The 16,963-nt window shown below is 39.8% G+C and overlaps 3 protein-coding genes across 7 annotated transcripts in view; 2 read left to right on the top strand and 1 right to left on the bottom strand.

Moving 5' to 3' along the window:
* The window catches only part of LOC5516929 (nuclear pore complex protein Nup85), a 51,686-nt gene that overhangs the window by 34,114 nt on the left and 609 nt on the right, over positions 1-16,963 (bottom strand). For 2 of the 3 annotated variants that reach the window (XM_048720258.1, XM_048720259.1), the window contains one exon: positions 353-453. In XM_048720258.1, the coding sequence (XP_048576215.1) occupies positions 353-424 (72 nt within the window). In that variant the 5' untranslated portion in view covers positions 425-453. Of the gene's footprint in view, positions 1-352; positions 473-16,963 lie in introns of those variants that run through there. The other variant, XM_048720260.1, reaches the window with a different exon arrangement.
* LOC5516877 (diacylglycerol lipase-beta) lies at positions 2,600-14,810 on the top strand. 3 transcript variants are annotated; one of them, XM_032386810.2, is made up of 15 exons: positions 2,600-2,755; positions 3,618-3,714; positions 3,876-4,305; positions 4,781-4,969; positions 5,353-5,391; positions 5,846-5,970; positions 6,714-6,852; positions 9,940-10,023; positions 10,570-10,644; positions 11,470-11,556; positions 11,653-11,852; positions 12,448-12,520; positions 13,055-13,130; positions 13,212-13,380; positions 13,654-14,810. In XM_032386810.2, exons 2-15 carry the CDS (start codon positions 3,620-3,622, stop codon positions 13,775-13,777), a joined length of 1,905 nt encoding a protein of 634 aa, XP_032242701.1. In that variant the 5' UTR covers positions 2,600-2,755; positions 3,618-3,619; the 3' UTR covers positions 13,778-14,810. The 3 variants fall into 3 exon arrangements, with proteins under 3 accessions (XP_032242701.1, XP_032242699.1, XP_032242702.1); XM_032386808.2 differs by having other exon boundaries at positions 13,055-13,380; XM_032386811.2 differs by lacking the exon at positions 2,600-2,755 and having other exon boundaries at positions 3,980-4,305; positions 13,055-13,380.
* LOC5516926 overlaps positions 15,647-16,963 on the top strand; it is a 78,739-nt gene continuing 77,422 nt past the window's right edge. Inside the window, exon 1 of the mRNA XM_032386807.2 lies at positions 15,647-16,891. Coding sequence (XP_032242698.2) covers positions 16,351-16,891 — 541 coding nt within the window. The 5' untranslated portion in view covers positions 15,647-16,350. The remainder of the gene's footprint in view (positions 16,892-16,963) is intronic.

The raw sequence follows: 16,963 nt of genomic DNA, 5'->3' as shown, positions 1-16,963 counted from the left end.
AGTTTTCTGCTCAGATAGTAACTCTACCATATGTCAACCCAACTTGGACAGGAATCTTTAGAAATAAAGTAATATGTGAATACAGAGAATGTATGAACATTCTCACAAAAATTAGGCTTGTGATGAAGTCCAAAACCTTGTGACACCCGCCTAATGCGGGTAAGTTGACAGCCATGCTCTACGAACAACGAGCATGGCGAAAATGACAAATGGTCTTTCACCAAGTTCGAAATCCAGTTGGCAAAGAAATCGCTAGGCGTTTAAATTACACAGAAAGCTTCCCCTCAATCAAGCCATCGTAATCTAGCGAAATACTGTAGCCATGTTCAACGTTTTATAGTCATTTTCTCACCGTGACTCGTGAGTTGCCATCCATATTGATTTTAGAACTGCCGCCATATGCAATAAGCGCCCTAGAGTTCATGGGTAACACAGGAAGCCCAGACACCAAATCTAGAGATTTGACAATCAATCAATCAATCAATTTTTATTGGCAAAACTTGGTGATAAGTTTATACTTTTCCTTCATTCTTGCAATTATTACATGTACTTCTCTTTTTAATATTTTTTTAAATATCTCAGATCAATTCCCTTTTGTACCATATGAATATTGGTGAGATAAACAACGAACCCATCCGAATGGTAAATGAAACTAAATTCTTAGGGCTTTCATCATTGACAGTCAATTAAATTTAAAGTCGCATATCAACCATCACGTATCAACTTAAATCACGTAATCAAGTAATTGTGACACAAGTTTAAAAGGAATATACCTTTTACAAAAAAGGTTTGTTAGAATGATAACAAGTTCTCATTACCTCAGTCACACTGAGCCCTTATTCAAACATTATCCTTGTATAAATTTGACAATAATCAATTACCGAGGACTTTTGATGACACCTTTAAAAAAATAATGCAATCCACAGCTATAACATGAGAAATTCTTGTGACTATCGCACCGCCCTATATCCGTCTTGCCCATCCTGTCTAAGCTTCTTGAGAGACATGTTCACAATCATTTTTATGATTATCTTGTCGAAAACAAATTATTATATGCAAGTCAATCTGGGTTCCGCAGGCATCATGGAACTGAGACAGCATTAATTAAAGTAGTAGATAATCTCCTCTTTCAATTGGATAAGAACTGTGTAAGTGGTATGCTCCTTATTGATTATCGAAAGGCTTTTGACATGGTTGACCATATTATCTTGATGTCAAAGCTGAAAGCCTATGGTTTAGACAAGAACACTACGTCATGGTTTGAATCCTATCTACGGGGAAGGCGACAATTTGTTTCTATTGACGGCGTGGACTCAGATCTTTCTGTTATACAACATGGAGTTCCTCAAGGAAGCATTCTTGGCCCTTTGCTTTTTGTTTTATTCATCAACGATCTTCCTTTTCATATTAGTTCACCTAAAGTGAAGATAGATCTTTATGCGGATGATACTACTATCTCGTTTTCAACCGATGTCAATAATACTTCCAATTTAGAGAACACTCTTAATTCAGTGATGAGGGATGTGGAAGTATGGACCAATTGCAACAAACTTCCAATAAATGAGACGAAGTCAAAATCACTACTTGTGACTGGTAAACGCCTTGGAGAGAAAGCACCACACAGTAAATTATCCATTTCGACATCTAATGGAAACACCCTTGAATCAGTGGAATCAGTAAGACTCCTTGGACTGGATGTGGACAGTAAATTGACCTTTTCGGATCACGCTGAAAGGACATACAAGAAAATTGCAGGAAGAATCGGCGTACTAAATAAGATCAAAGGTTGTCTACCCCTCAAACAAAGAACAAATTTCTATAATGCCATGATCAAACCTTTGTTTAGCTATGCTGGGACTGTTTGGCAAACAGCATCAACTAAGGATTGTTTGTCAAGATTTCTAACTCTACAAAAAAGAGCTGCACGTCTAATACTCAACGCTGAACCCAGAGCACCCTCAGTACCGTTGTTTAATAGACTTCAATGGCTGCCTTTCTATCTGGACAATCACATCTCAATGTGTTCTATTCTCTTTAAAAGGCTACAACTGATGGTGCCCGAATATCTAATTGAAACTCTTAAGCTGAACAATACACTTCATAATAGAAATACTCGTTTCTCAGGACTGAATTTTATAACTCCAAAGTATACTAGAAAAACCGAAGGTGGGAAAACGTTTACAGTAAATGCCATCCGTAAATGGAACAATTTAGAAGCCAGCATAAAGAAACTGCCTAATATAAGCTCTTTTAAGAACGCTCTCCGTCATAAATATCTTAATGAACAATTACTTTTAAATCATTTTAATATTTCGAATTAACTCATATTTTATTTTCTTTATTTAATCTTTTTTTTTTTTTTTTTTTTTTTTTTTTTCTCCTTTTGGTCTGGGTGGGAATAGTATTTCTATAATTTGTATTGTAAATAGAGATTTTATATATATATATATATATATATATTTATATTGTATTAATTGTATGTATGAGTTTTGAGGGCCACAAGTTTACTAGTGTATTACACTATTAAGTGCCACCCTCTGTAAATAAAGTTATTATTACAACACTCAGGATACCTTTGGTGTATGAAGTACAAAAATTCGCGGAACGCCTTGTCAAAGTCGTCTACCCATGACAAGATGAACGTGATTGGTGCCTGTTTCACTTTTTCCGCACGAAGCTGGAAAGAGCTCAACTTCAAGGTTTTCAAATGAGCCCCTCCTAAGCATTCCAAGCCAAAACCAACTTCCATAAACGAGTAAGTAGAAACTGTGCATTCAAACTACCAGTTATGCAGATGTGCAATGTCTAATCCGACTAAAAGAGCACTTGGAAATTGATGGAATTCGAACACTGTTATGTTTGATAAACATAATATAGCAATAAATTATTATCGCATCATTGGTAGCAGTATATATGCTATATTTATCAATTATTATATTATTGTATGGGGTTTGGGTAGCACCACTTAATGTGATGATGGTGGTTCCTATAAAAGACGATATTTTGTTTCATTTTATGTAAAATCTGCTAACATCTGTCTCATTAGTTATGCTTTTTTGTAATTCTAAGTCAAGTTTGTTTCCTTCTCTTCATTTCGTTTTGCTATGAAATTAATCTATAAAAATATAAAAGGCCTTAGTAACTGAACCTTAAGTATATTTTTTAATATGGGAAATCATGTGTATGATTCACTTGAATGGTAAAAAAGTACTCTCATGCTTTGATATAGTCTCTTGTACATAAACTTGCCAAATTCAATCTGTTACAGTACAAGAAATGTCTGATGAAACATTTTCTATAAACATTGATCACACAGACTGCACAGTGCAGCAGAGAAACTAGAGATACTATTGGCACAGAAATACTGGAAGTCGATTGGCTAAAACAACACGTGTTTATAGATCTGATAGCAACACCAGTAACAGTGGTGATATCAGTTTGATAATACCTAGTATCAAACTCTATATCATAATAATATTAAACTGAAATATGGTGCAATGTCCTGGCTTAAAGTTATTGTCGTTTTTTTTATTTAGATTGTTTTATTTCATTGGTTATTGAGCTTCTTGCAACTTGTGTTTTAATAATCAAGTATATATGTTATTTTTTTCCTCAAGCAATGCCTGCCCTAGTTGCCTTCAACCGCCGCTGGCAGATTGGCAGTGATGATCTGGTCTTCCCATTCACTGCTGGTTTGATGGCCAGATTTGCCTGGTAAAAAAATAGAATTTATACCCACTGTGCATGCATCCTCAACAGTAAAATGTTTCGTAACAATTATCATTGTCAAGGAAAGGGAATGGGCAGGGAGATAGAAGGAAGATTATAAGAAAATTGGTTGTCATCTCTCATAAATTATTCTTGTTGGTTTTCAGGTTCATTGTGGTCTGCTCAATTTATGGAGTTTACCACAAAGACCTCAAAGAATGTCACTCCCAGATTGCTTTGCAAACTTTCTTTATTGGTGTCATCATTGTAGCATGCCTTGTCATGGGAAATGAGGTTGCGATAATCTGGACAAGCATGCAAGGAACAATTATGAACACCAGACCACGTCAGCGAATCCCCATACTTCTTTACATCCAACTTGCCCTGTATGTGCCAGAAATTGCACTGTCCATACTTGGTATATACTGGGCTTTCCATAGTAGCACTGGGTGTGAATTGGGTGTGGTGGTTCCAGTACAGATCACTGTGGTACTGCAGTGGCTGATTCTGTTGTCTGTATTTGCTGCTGCGGCCATGTTTTTTGACCCACTTGGAGCTCTTCACAAGCAAGATCGCAGTATTGAACAATCAAGCAAGGTAACATTCATGTCAATTTTCACTTGCATTTTCTGGTTGTTAAATGTTTTCTCTTTAGTTTCAATGTCAAACATTTTCAAAACTGGTTGCAGCTTTGGTGACTGTTTGATAAAGAAGCTATACACTCTGAAAACATTAAAAAAAGTTTTTGATTAAAAGCAGGTATTCATTTTAAGATTAGCACATGTCAAGAAGTTGTCTGGAAACTGTAGACTAAAGTTCTTTTCAACCCCGAAACCTCGAGGTTGGGGGGGGGGGGGGGGGGGGTGATTTAGTAGTTTCTTTTTCTTTTTTTTTTTTGGTGGTGGAAAACCCCAAAAGTTGTGTGAAGCAAGCATCCAGGAGAAAGAGCTTTATCCCAGGGATCAAAAGGAAATTCTGCCAAAATGAGCACAGATCGCAAAGAATTCCAATTTTAACTTGACCATGAATCAAAGCCATATTCGAGAGCTTGTGTTTTTTGTGTGTACACTAGTTGTGGGAGAGGAGATGTCGTCTGCTGTGCTGTTGCTTTGCTGGCAATGATCAGCAATACATGAACGCCATATCACAAATTGCGGAGATGTTTGCATCTGAGTTGCATGGCGTTGACGCTGTTCCATCAGACGTGGCTGTTGGCCTGATTCTTTTGCAGCAACAGCAAGAGATTGAATCAAGAGGAAAGGTACAGCTGTCATCACATTAGAGGCAAAACATGTCTACCTTGATCACTTATAATTGGCAAAATTAACAGAAATAAATAATTGGCAAAATTATTTTTGCACAGCCAATGAAGTAAATGAAGTCTTTCCATCAGGCCCATAGGCTTGATTTGTTAGGGGTCCATTGAAGGTCCAAATGTATTCCCTTTTTCAGCTACTATGTGCTCTCTGAATCATATGGGATAGCTCCCAAATTTAAGTCACCCGGACTGAATAAAAGTCTAAAACATTTTGGTTTTCCATTTTAATCCCCTGTCTGTTTCCACCAAACAGAAATGTACACCCCACATGCATGTAAACAAAATAAAGTATATTAATTAATTATTTTTATTTCTTCTTTTAATAGCCATGGTACTCTGGTACTCCAGTTGACCTGAGCAAGGATGTAAGTATCCCAACAGCCACCAGGGGCTTGCATCAAGCCAGGGATGGTTACACAACACACAAAATTCTTACCTGCAAGGGAGGTTGCCTCCCCATGTTCATCATGCAGATGAGCCTGGCTAAAATGAAAGACTTTTTAATTCTTAATACATTATATGTAATGCTGAACACCTCCAACATCCAAGATACCAAATGGCCCATCCCTTATTTTGCCCTTGGCCGCTCACCAAAAATTGTTAATATCTTTTTTAAAGACTGTCCAAAACATTCCTTTTTCCATATGATACCTATAAATTTGCCCTCCCTCCCTCAAAGATTCTTGGGTATGTTCCTGGCAGTAATACACTGCCTTTTTACAGTAATTGGTAATAGCATACTTCTTCTGGAAAACTTTTCACTATTTATATTCCCCCCAATAAATGAACTCCTATTTTGGATTTCTCTTTCATTTGTAGGAGGAGAGATCCCGTATTGATGCTGCAGCTTATTTTATGCGCTACTCCGTTGGCTCTTATGGTTGGCCCATGTATGTCTTCATGAATCCATGCTGTGGGCCATGCAGTCTCTGTCAAAAAGCCAGGTAAGATAACCATTCAATGGCAGAATAAATGTGTGTAACTAGGAATGTCAGAAAGCCAGGTGAGATAACCATGCAATGGCAGAATAAATGTGTGTAACTAGGAATGTCAGAAAGCCAGGTGAGATAACCATGCAATGGCAGACGAAAGGTGTGTAACTAGGAATGTCAGAAAGCCTGGTAAGATATCTGTGAAATGGTAGAATAAAGGTGTGTGACTAGGGGTATCAAAAAGCCAGGTAAGATAACCATGCAATGGCAGAATAAAGATGTGTAACTAGGAATGTCAGAAAGCCAGGTGAGATAACCATGCAATGGCAGAATAAATGTGTGTAACTAGGGGTGTCAAAAAAGATGTGTAACTAGGAATGTCAGAAAGCCTAGATATCCATGAAATGGTAGAATCAAGTAGGTGTGTAACTAGGTGTGTAAGTAGGTGTCAGAAAACTAGATAACTAGGGGTGTTAGAAAGCCAGGTAAGATTACCATGCAAAGGTAGAATAAGTAGGTGTGAAATTATGGTTGACTGAAAGCCATCGATGTAAAGTCAGAATAAGTATGTGTAACTAGGGGTGTCAGAAAGCCATCCATGTTGAGGTATAGTTTGATACTTATTAAATATAATTGAGGTGTTTTAGTTGTAGGATGGGTTACAATTCAATGGGATTCAAGCGGATTTAATTACCACACCACTACATGGTATTATAGCAGCACCTTTGTCACTAGTTTCGTTTCTTTTGTCACAGATGCAGTGCTTGTTGCTATCCTGCTAACTCATTGGCCCACATCATTAAGGACAACTGCTGTATGTGTAACACAGCCGCCATTCATCTACAGACGGAGCTACGAAACGAGGATTTGTTTTACTGTTCGTACCACAATAAGGTGAGATGTCAGGGACCGACTATGCATAAAAGGACAGACAGAGACAGACAGACAGACAGACAGGCAGACAGACAGACAGACAGACAGACAGACAGACAGACAGACAGACAGACAGACAGACAGACAGACAGACAGACAGACAGACAGACAAGAAATTGAGAAACCATACCATAATCTAAAACAAACCACCACAAAGTCAGACGGAAAAAGAACTTGGAAGACAGATAAACGTAGAAAAAGGCAGACGGACAGGCAAACAGATAGACGTCTATTTGAAACATCATCTATTGACGCCGGTCGAGTGCCATGTTAAGTGACCTATCTATATTGTTTATGCCATACGCCGTTTAGAAAGCGACTGCAAAGCACGCTGGATCTCCGAAAATGTATATCATACTGATCTGATTTTGAAATGACATATTGGGTGGAATGTTTTTCTCTCAGGCTTAGTTCACTCTGTATCTCAAATTTTACAAAGCCTTATCCGGATTTCTACTGTCTAACGTACAATATGCTGGAATGACGAACATTTTTAAGGGGCACCGGGTTTCCCAGCATTCTGATCGAGTTTTAAACCGTTTCTCGCTTTTCCCGCTATTATGGCTCTTTCCCCTTTCGTTTTTGGACTCACGCGGTGTAAAGGCTGACGCAAGCTTGCACACTGCTGGTAGTACTTTCCCTTCTGGCGGTAGCAAAACATGAATGAGCTTTCAGATCTTTTTTTATGAACAGCGTCCATAACATAGTTTTGTTTCGAGCCCCGAAGCAACCTTCCAACATCAGCGTTGAGCTTTTCGCTTTTTATGGAACACTTCGATAATTCATTTGCTGTTTCATTAAAGTTTTTCTCAATATCTGTGTTCGCCGTTAAATAAAAGTCGACATTTTTATAGGATCCATTTTGTGACAAATTTGTACTAGGCTTGCATTCATTTAAATCTTTTTTTGGTTCCTTTAAACACAGTTTTCTGTCTCCCCTTTCTGAGCTACTATCCGAATTGTTGTCTGCCCACAAACAATTTAATTTGGAACAATCTTCTCTCCATATTTCTTTATCTTTCTGTTCCATAGCCGTCTTAGAAAACTCCATTTCACCTGTTTCGCCGTCATGTTTTGTTATATCTTTCGCATCTTTCTTTTCATCTGTGAGGCTTCTTTCATTAAGAGCTGCCGGCTTAATTGACAAACTTCTCAATTCTGTCTTGCAAGCAAAATTGATTCGAAGACGTCTTGTTGAATAGTCTGTCTTTTCTTGGGCAAACTGAACTTTCGAAAATCCCTTGTTTTGTCTCAGATGAAAGTTTTCTTTTTTTCTCTCTGCTTGGTTCTGTCTTGGAAAACAAATTTCATGTGGTTTCTCGTCGCTATCAAGAACAGAGTTAAAGGAACGTTTTCTATCTCTGCTTCCTTTCAAATTCATCGAACTGTCTACTAATTTTTCAAGATTTGCCATGGATGTGTTGAAATTTCTTCTCGGCCTAGAAGTAGGAGCACTTAAAGAGAGTTTTCGTGTGTGCATTTTCAACTGTGTTTCACTTATCAACACAACATATTGTTCTTCGAAGTAGGTGGATTTTAGATAAACAGCCTTATTAGCATCTAATTGGTGAAATATTTCTCTTAATTACCGTGTTGTCTCATTGTTTATGTGAATGTAATTCTATAGGCCCAATTTATTGGGGTACAATAAAGAATTCATGAGGTGAATATACCAAAGAAAATGCTATGAAACGATTTAGTAATTTTTTGTTTGAAATTGTTGGCTATTCATCAATATATTTGTGCAGAATTAAAAGGTTTCTGTTTAGAATGTTTATCTCCTGGGTTATTCCAGTTATTTGATAACTTTCTTTCAGTATTACATGCGTAAAATGGAGCGAAACGAACGCAATTTTTCCGTCAATAAAATCATATTGTAAAACACTTTTACAGTAAAACACTTTACACAAAGTGTAAAACATTTTTACACTAGAACCTCGGTTTACGGGGGGAGGTTTTGGAGAGGGGTCCCCCCTCACGCATTTTTTTACACTCGGTATTTTGGCTCCTATAAAAGTCTTAGTTGCTTATAAATTAGCGAAGCGCCGCGATTTCATTAAGAACAAAAATATCCATATCTCGATATTATGAACGAAACATCATATGACAACTAAACTTGGTATGTGTCATGTGTCAAGGGGTGTGCAACAATATGGTCGTGTGTTTTTTACGTCATCAATGACGTAACTGAAAGCTAAAATATGCTGACGTCAACAAAATATATATTTCATGAAAGAAACAACGTACGACAACCAAACTTGGTTTCGTGTATGTTTCAAGTAGGTTGCAATGGGATGGTCACGTGCCGTTATCAATGACGTCACTAAAAGTAAAACTACGCTGAAGCCGAAACATCGTATGACAACTAAACTTGTTATGTGTCATGTAGATGTCAACGGTGAGGGGAAGGGGTTTTAACATGTTGGTCGCGTGATCTGTGAAATCGTTGACGTCGTCAAAAACAGAAATATAATAATTATATTTAATATTTCTTAAATTTTTAAGCGAAAATAAGCAAAGATTTGTTCGGTTGGAGCTCCGCTTTTAGGAATATTATTACTTGTCTCTACAACAGCAATTACATTTCCGCTTGCTAGCGTTGTCTCATTGACATACTTACATACTTATTTATGGCACAAAAATAAAAATTAAGCTTCTAGGAAAGTAAAAAAAATGGATACGTTCATATCCCAACTAAGTTTATTTCGTGCATTAAAGCATGAAAATATAACTCATAGATATTTTTGCGTGAATTCCTAAGCAGTAGAAATCTTTCTGACGTGGGTTGGAAGCCTGTGGCTAGGCCGTAAAGCTCGAATTTTCACGTCATTGTTTGACGAAGAACGGTTTACCAGGCAGAACGCATTCCCACGTGCTGGTGCATAATTTTCCATTGTAAATTTCGTTACTGTCGCCTTCCTTCGTCGTCTACTATAACAAAGCAAAGCAACTCTAAAGAGTAAAATATATTTGTAAGAGAAAAATAGTTAAAAAAAAATTATCCCATACCCTTCCTCCAATATCTAATGTTAGATCCCTTATTTGTAGCTGTACGAGATTCCATTCTACGTTGCGCTAGACCGTGATAAGAAGACAGTTGTGGTGTCCATCCGGGGAACTCTTTCCATGAAGGTATGTGACGTCACAACTCTAACCAACCACAGGTAACCCGGTAAAAATGCCTTGGACTTGTGGTTAAATCATGCTCTCGAGCGCTAAACAACTATGATGACTCTGATATCGTTGTTCACAAAGTCACAAAATGACAATTAAAGGTAATGGTTTTAAAAACCATTCGTCAAGTTGTTCGTGAATCAAAGTGACTGATCAAGAGAGCATAAATCCAGGAAGCTTTCATATACGTTCTTGTCGCTATGGATGAAGTTTCTTCTCTTGTCAAACTCGCAGTATCACTGCTGTGTACCTCTTCTTAAAAAGCCCCTGTCAGCCACACCTTTTTTATTGTTTTTAATCAATGTTGGAAAACAAATTATGAAGGTAATCACAAAATAACTAGGTGAAACAGAAGTTTATGCTTCCTCTGCCAAATCAAACTGAAACAAATCGCTGGAAATGAATTCTTTCTCGACTTACAAAGACTCTCTAACTAGAGCACTCCATCGCTACAAGAACATTACTTAAAAGTGTTTGTTTATGAAATTCTGGCCTTTTTTGTAGGATACATTGACAGACCTGACAGGCCACGGAGAGGACATACATATCGAGGGACTAGACGGTGGTATGGCGCACAAGGTGAGACCATTTACAGTGCGACGCGCGCTACCGTGGCCACCTTGACAGTTTTGTAAAATAAGCCAATAAGAATGCAAGAAACGTGTTATCTGATACGACGCGCGCTACCGCGGCCACCTTGACAGTTTTGTGAAGTAAGCCAATAGGGATGTGAGCAACGTGTTATCCGCTACCGTGGCCACCTTGGCAGTTTTGTAAGGTAAGCCAATAGGGATGCGAGAAACGTGTTATCCGATACGACGCGCGCTACCGTGGCCACCTTGACAGTTTTGTGAAGTAAGCCAATAGGGATGCGAGAAACGTGTTATCCGATACGACGCGCGCTACCGTGGCCACCTTGACAGTTTTGTGAAGTAAGCCAATAGGGATGCGAGAAACGTGTTATCCGATACATCGCGCGCTACCGTGGCCACCTTGACAGATTTGTAAAGTAAGCCGATGGGGATGCGAGAAACGTGCTATCCGATACGTCGCGCGCTACCGTGGCCACCTTGGCAGATTTGTAAAGTAAGCCGATGGGGATGCGAGAAACGTGTTATCCGATACGTCGCGCGCTACCGTGGCCACCTTGACAGTTTTGTGAAGTAAGCCAATAGGTAACTTGCACTAAGAAATCAAGTGATTTTTGCGTGACTTACTCGGGCAAGGCTCGGCGGCAAAAAAACAGCAACAAAAAACAATTGTATTCAAAGCTTACGAATCAGCCAGAAAACTGTGGGATTATTTGCATGCATTGAAATATTTTATTTTTGTACGGCCGAAGCCATTTCTGTGTTCATTTTTGCGTGAGTTTGCCTTTAAAAAGTGGCTTTTTGTTTTGTACAGGGTATGTATTTGAGCGCTACTTACATCAAGGGTCAACTGATAGACCATGGAATATTGCAAGAGGCTTTCGACGAGGCGGCGAAAACTGTAAGTTTTGATGCTCACACACATTCGTTTAATTTTGCTTGCCAAAATCTTGTCATTTCGGTAAATATCACTTCCCTCTGCGTGTTGTTCTCACAGGGAGAAAGCTACCGTCTGGTGGTGGTGGGTCACTCACTCGGTGCCGGTACAGCCTCAGTGCTCTCCGTCCTTCTCAAGCCCATGTACCCCGACCTGCAGTGTTTCGCGTACTCGAACCCAAGTTGCCTGAACGAGTCAGCGTGCACCCGGACAGAGGACTACATCATGTCTGTTATCGTCGGCAAAGACGTCGTGCCGAGGTAAGGAGAACATAACATCTGTCTATCAAACATGACGTCTTTCATTGTTGGCAAAGATATGGTACAAAAATAATGATCACTTAGCAACCGTCCTTCAAAACTGACGTCTACTAGAATGGGCAAGGACGTGTCAGCAGTGAATGACCCAAATTGTAACAAATCTGACATTTGTTTGATTACCAGAAGCCAAGAAAATACGATGCGTCAAAAAGAGCTTTAGTTACAGAAAAGCAAAATGGCTCTACCTTTAGTGTAAGAACCATTCCCAGAAAACACCTTTCTATTCAGCTCTGTTTTTAGCATGATACGTTCTACCAAACAAAAGCAGCTTTTCTTACGCAACTCACAGGTTTTTACACCGGGATAGAGCTGGCAAAACAGAATGGGGTTTTAAACAACCTTATTACAGGCGTTCTTGAACGGTATTTAAAATGAGTTTCCTATATAGTTAGTGAGGGTTTTGACGTCACAGAATAGCAATTCCCCCGAACTGTGAGTGAGCTTGTCCCAGGCCGCCTTCTCCCGTTTCTCCGAGTACAGGAAACCGGTAAAAACTGGATCTATGCTGGGTCTTAGATACAGCTTTTCGTTACAGAATGGGCGTAAAAAATCTCAACACTCTCAAGCGTGACTTGGAGACCGTGATAATGAGATGCAATCAACCAAAGGTACAAGATGTACTCGTCTAATATTGTAGGACGACATCAATGGCGGAAAGAAAATATGCTGTTGCTTTTTTATTTTTCCTCCCCTCCTCCTCTTCCTCCTTCGCCAACTCCTTATTCTTCGCTTTCTCCTCTTATTACTTTTTTATCTTCGTCTACTTTGTGATGATGTTCTTTCTATTACGGTCCTCGTTGTTGCTACTACTGCCACTTCGCCATTGCCGTTGCTGTTTTTTTGTTGTTGTTATTGTTCTGTCGCTGTCCATTGCTTCGCTGATGTGGCTCTGCTCTTCCTGCTTTTGTTATTGCTATCTTTGTTATTGATGTTGATGTCTATGTTGTTGATGTTACTGTTTGTGTTCTTGTATTGTTATGGTTGCTGCTGTGGATATCACTTTTGTTATAGTTACTTTTGTTTACAAAGTACAAAAAATGTACGCAAACACTTTCACGTCTACAGTATATAAAAACGCTACGTAGAATTGACATTTTCCTGCTCGTTATCACTTTAATCAACCGCTGAATCTCTTTCTCTAGTATCGCGTGCTCATATCAGGCTGCTGGCGAGCCCTCTGTTTCTTACTCGACAAGAGAAGCAATGGACAAACCGAAGGTGAACAAGTCATTCCTGTTAAACCAGACAGTCAAGCTCCAGACCCCACAAAACCTAACACTCTAAGAGAACCTTTGCTAGGTGAGCGACAACCTCTGAACTCCGAGGGCTCAGCTTCGTATGTAGAGGAGGGACTGGGCAGCCTCGCTGAGAGAGAGCCTGGTACTAGTGACGTCACGAATGGAAAGTCACTTGTTCAGCTTTACCCCGCGGGCAAGATTCTGCAAATCAACGAGCTTCCCCAAAACAGGTACGCCTTGCAAGTGGCAGATTATCAAGTCAAAGCACTCGTAGACGATCTCGTAAATGTAAAAATTGTGGTCTTGATTTAAGCGCGCCTTAGAGAATGCGCTTTTTGGAGCGACCAGTGACTATAATAATAGGCGTTGGTCGTCCCACTTGTAGGTTCGAATCGGCTGCCTATATATGACATGTCCTCTTGTGGGATCGACCAGTTTCCCATCTTTGACCTGTTCTCTTGTAGGTTCGACCATTTGTCAATCCCTAAACTGTTTCATTGTAGGTTCGACCTGCTGTGGGCGAATCGCCAGATGTTTCAGCGGGTGCTGATTAGTCACACGATGCTAAAGGACCACTTTCCTGACGTGGTGCTCAAAGATCTGACCGAGATCGCTAAAAGAGCCTGAGCCTAAGTGATGACTAGCGCAAGGCGTTCCTCGTTCAAGTCGAAAAAGACTCAGCCCAAGTCATTGCTATACTCTAGGCGTTCCTTGACAACACGGGAAGGATTTAGGTTTACCGTTAGGATTAAGGGCGCGTTTTTTTACTCGTGATTCCGGAATGAGAATGATTAGAATAGAAAAAGCGCGCGTTCGTTTATTCCACGTTCCTATATCGTAATGGAATGAAGGTCATTCCACCTGTTCTACCCTACCTGTAGCAGAATGACTCGAATTCCATTCTGAACATTCTCTACCAACCATTCCCATTCCAGAAAGATAGGAAAAAAAACGCGCCCTAAGACTAGAAATATAGTTCCGGTTCTCAGTCCGAGTAAATTAAACAAGTGTACTTAATCTTTAACGTTTTATGTCCAAAGGAGATAGATCAACTAGATTTTGTAGATAAGAAAATGTAGCCTACGTGCTTTTTGTACATGTAAATTAGTTTGAATTTGTGTCACCAAAAGGCGTAGAATCAAAGCCGGACCATACGCTGAAACCAGCCTACTCTTTGTTGTTCCCTGTTCCCTCATAGATGAGCCGTGAGGAAGCGTTTGGGTTTCCTGTGTCGACAACCACAGGATACCCGGTCAGAACACCAGGGACTGCGTCAAACGCGAATTCTGAAATCCAGAATAATTTTCCCAAAGCCACAAATAGTGCACGAGCTGCGTCTGTCCAGGAACAACCACTCCAGGGATTGGTTTCACACCATAAATAATCCCATACTAGTCTCGGGCGCTCTTACCTGGTTTCCTGTCCTTGGAGATAACCGTAAGACAACTTGGGGTCTGGGACGAGCTCACCCATTTCCTTTTTAGAAACCACAGGGAGTTCAATCAAAAACTCGGGTAAGAACGCCCGCGACTGGGCAGAAATCACAACTGCCAAAGCAATACAATTGCACTCCCTTAAATGGTAAAACGAATCGTGCGTTTGTTGTGTCAACATGTGTTAAACAAATAATAGATAATAAAAAAGAAGTGATAAGATGCAATTATTTGGGCAATTAAAATTAGAGCTTCTACATAACCGTTATATAAGGTGTAAACAGGCCCGTACCCAGGGTTTATTTTTTTGGAATGGGGGTGCGAAATCCGAAAAAGTGGACCTAATTTTTCTGGGGGAGGGGGGGAAGGGAGCTTTCTGATAATCAGACCAACCCCAAAAGAACAAAAAGGGATTTTTTTTTTTTATGCATTTGAAGTATCTCCACGGGACGTTTATTGTCGGATTTTGCTACAAATAAAGTCTGACTTATGGATTAATGTCACACCAGAATGATCTAGCTTATGCTTTATAGTTTTGTCTACGAATAGCACGTCCATTTGGGAACCGAAAGTGGACTTTTCGGCCGTTGTGTGTGTGTGTGGGGGGTGCGTTCGCACCCCTGCACCCCCCTGGGTACGGGCCTGGTAAATTCGGTTAACTACTGTTTCCAAGCGCATGTAGTCCGATAAAGTCCGCAAAAAGAGAATTTTTATGTAAGTAAGGATCTACAATGTAAGCCAAAATAAGTAACATAACACTAGACATGACGGAAAAACATTACTTGACGTTTCCAATAAGCTGATTTCACACTACCCTGGTTCCAGAGCCTCGAACGTCTCTCTATTTAGTGACCAGCGAGTTACTGGCCAGTTCGCTGGCCACTAAATAGAGAGACGCACGAGGCTCTGGAACCAGGGTATAAAAACCTAGACAGACACGGGAATGCGTTTTATTGCTTAATTATTATAATTAAAATTAACACCAGTGTATCTCGCGCGCTGATTGGTCGAGAGCTTCAAATGAGCGTGTCTGGTAAAAACAGTACAGACACGCTTTTGACAGCAAGTAACGTAACCCAAACACTCACTCGGCCGATTTTTATATACTTTTATTTCGCACAAGACTGTTTTTCTCTTGAATTTGAACAGGCAATGCTTGCTAGCGGCGTACTATTTGCCTGATCCTAGTTTGGACTTTTTGAACGGAGAATAGTAGACGAAAGATCCAAATCAATGTGCGCTTTGCTGCGGATGAGAAGATCGCACAAAACTGTTTTTCGAGAGCTTCAAACGAGCGTGTCTGTAAAATATATTTCTTCGCTCGTCTTATATGTATCGGTGGTGAAAGGGGAACGAGTGAGTAAAAATGGCCCCATAGTACATAGCTTTGAACTTGTTTGCGACATAAGTAAATTTCCCGGGATCGATAATACATCGTGGCTGAGTCAAACTCGCCCTGAATTATATCGTCAATAATCAATGTTCTTGGATTATTACCGAGAGGACAACCTTGTTTGTATGTCCGGCTTTTCTTATTCATTTGCTCCACTTTACAATTCCTCATCGGGTGCGCCCTAAATGAAACCGTAGTTAGCAGCACCTTGAAATCATTGAGCTGTGACGTCATAACTATTTGTTTCCGCGCTAAAACGTATCGACAAAAGGCAGCAAAACTACTAGCGTTTCACGCTCAATCGGATAGCGCAGCAAGAGATCAGTGCCCAAGGAAAATTTGCCGTATTCACAGAACTTCCCCTTGTGGTCGCCATGCACAAGGAATCTACAAAGTACCTCCGTTTTTTCTTCAGACTTATCACTCTTCAAAGACGGCGGATTGTTTATATATCTATACTCATTATTTTAACATTTAGCGGAATTTATCTTACAATGCTTAAACATACTGGTTCGGAACCCTCCATTGGTGAACGAAGTGTTCAGTTTGTTTGGTCAGATGAGAAAATACGCTCAAAGACCTCTAGGGAGAAAGCTATAATCGAAAGCTTTTCTACAACGCTGATGAATAAAAACGGAACTCGATCGGCGTGCAAGCTTCCAAAACTAGACCCCTTTCACGAAAGTGTTATGCCATTCATGAAGGACTTGGGACATTTGGAATGCGGCGATCCGTATTCTAAGTTCGAGAATAATGTTCTTACTGTTCAGGGAGACAATATCGTAGCAGTTCAGTACAAGATTATTAAACGTCCTGATCGGAGTGATTTCTCTGTGTCACTATCTGAGGCCGTGAACGTGCCGAATATCGTAAATGCAACGAATGAAGACAATTCCACCGCAGATATAAAGCAAGGTATGTGCTAAATAAATTTCCATCGTGGCAAAAAGAAAGTGCGCAAATCATATAGTCATAATTTCTTGTTTT

Source organism: Nematostella vectensis, chromosome 12 (assembly GCF_932526225.1).
Source record: "Nematostella vectensis chromosome 12, jaNemVect1.1, whole genome shotgun sequence".
Taxonomy (NCBI): domain Eukaryota; kingdom Metazoa; phylum Cnidaria; class Anthozoa; order Actiniaria; family Edwardsiidae; genus Nematostella; species Nematostella vectensis.
The sequence above is the reverse complement of the archived record's forward strand: the minus strand, read 5'-3'. Positions and strand labels throughout refer to the sequence as shown.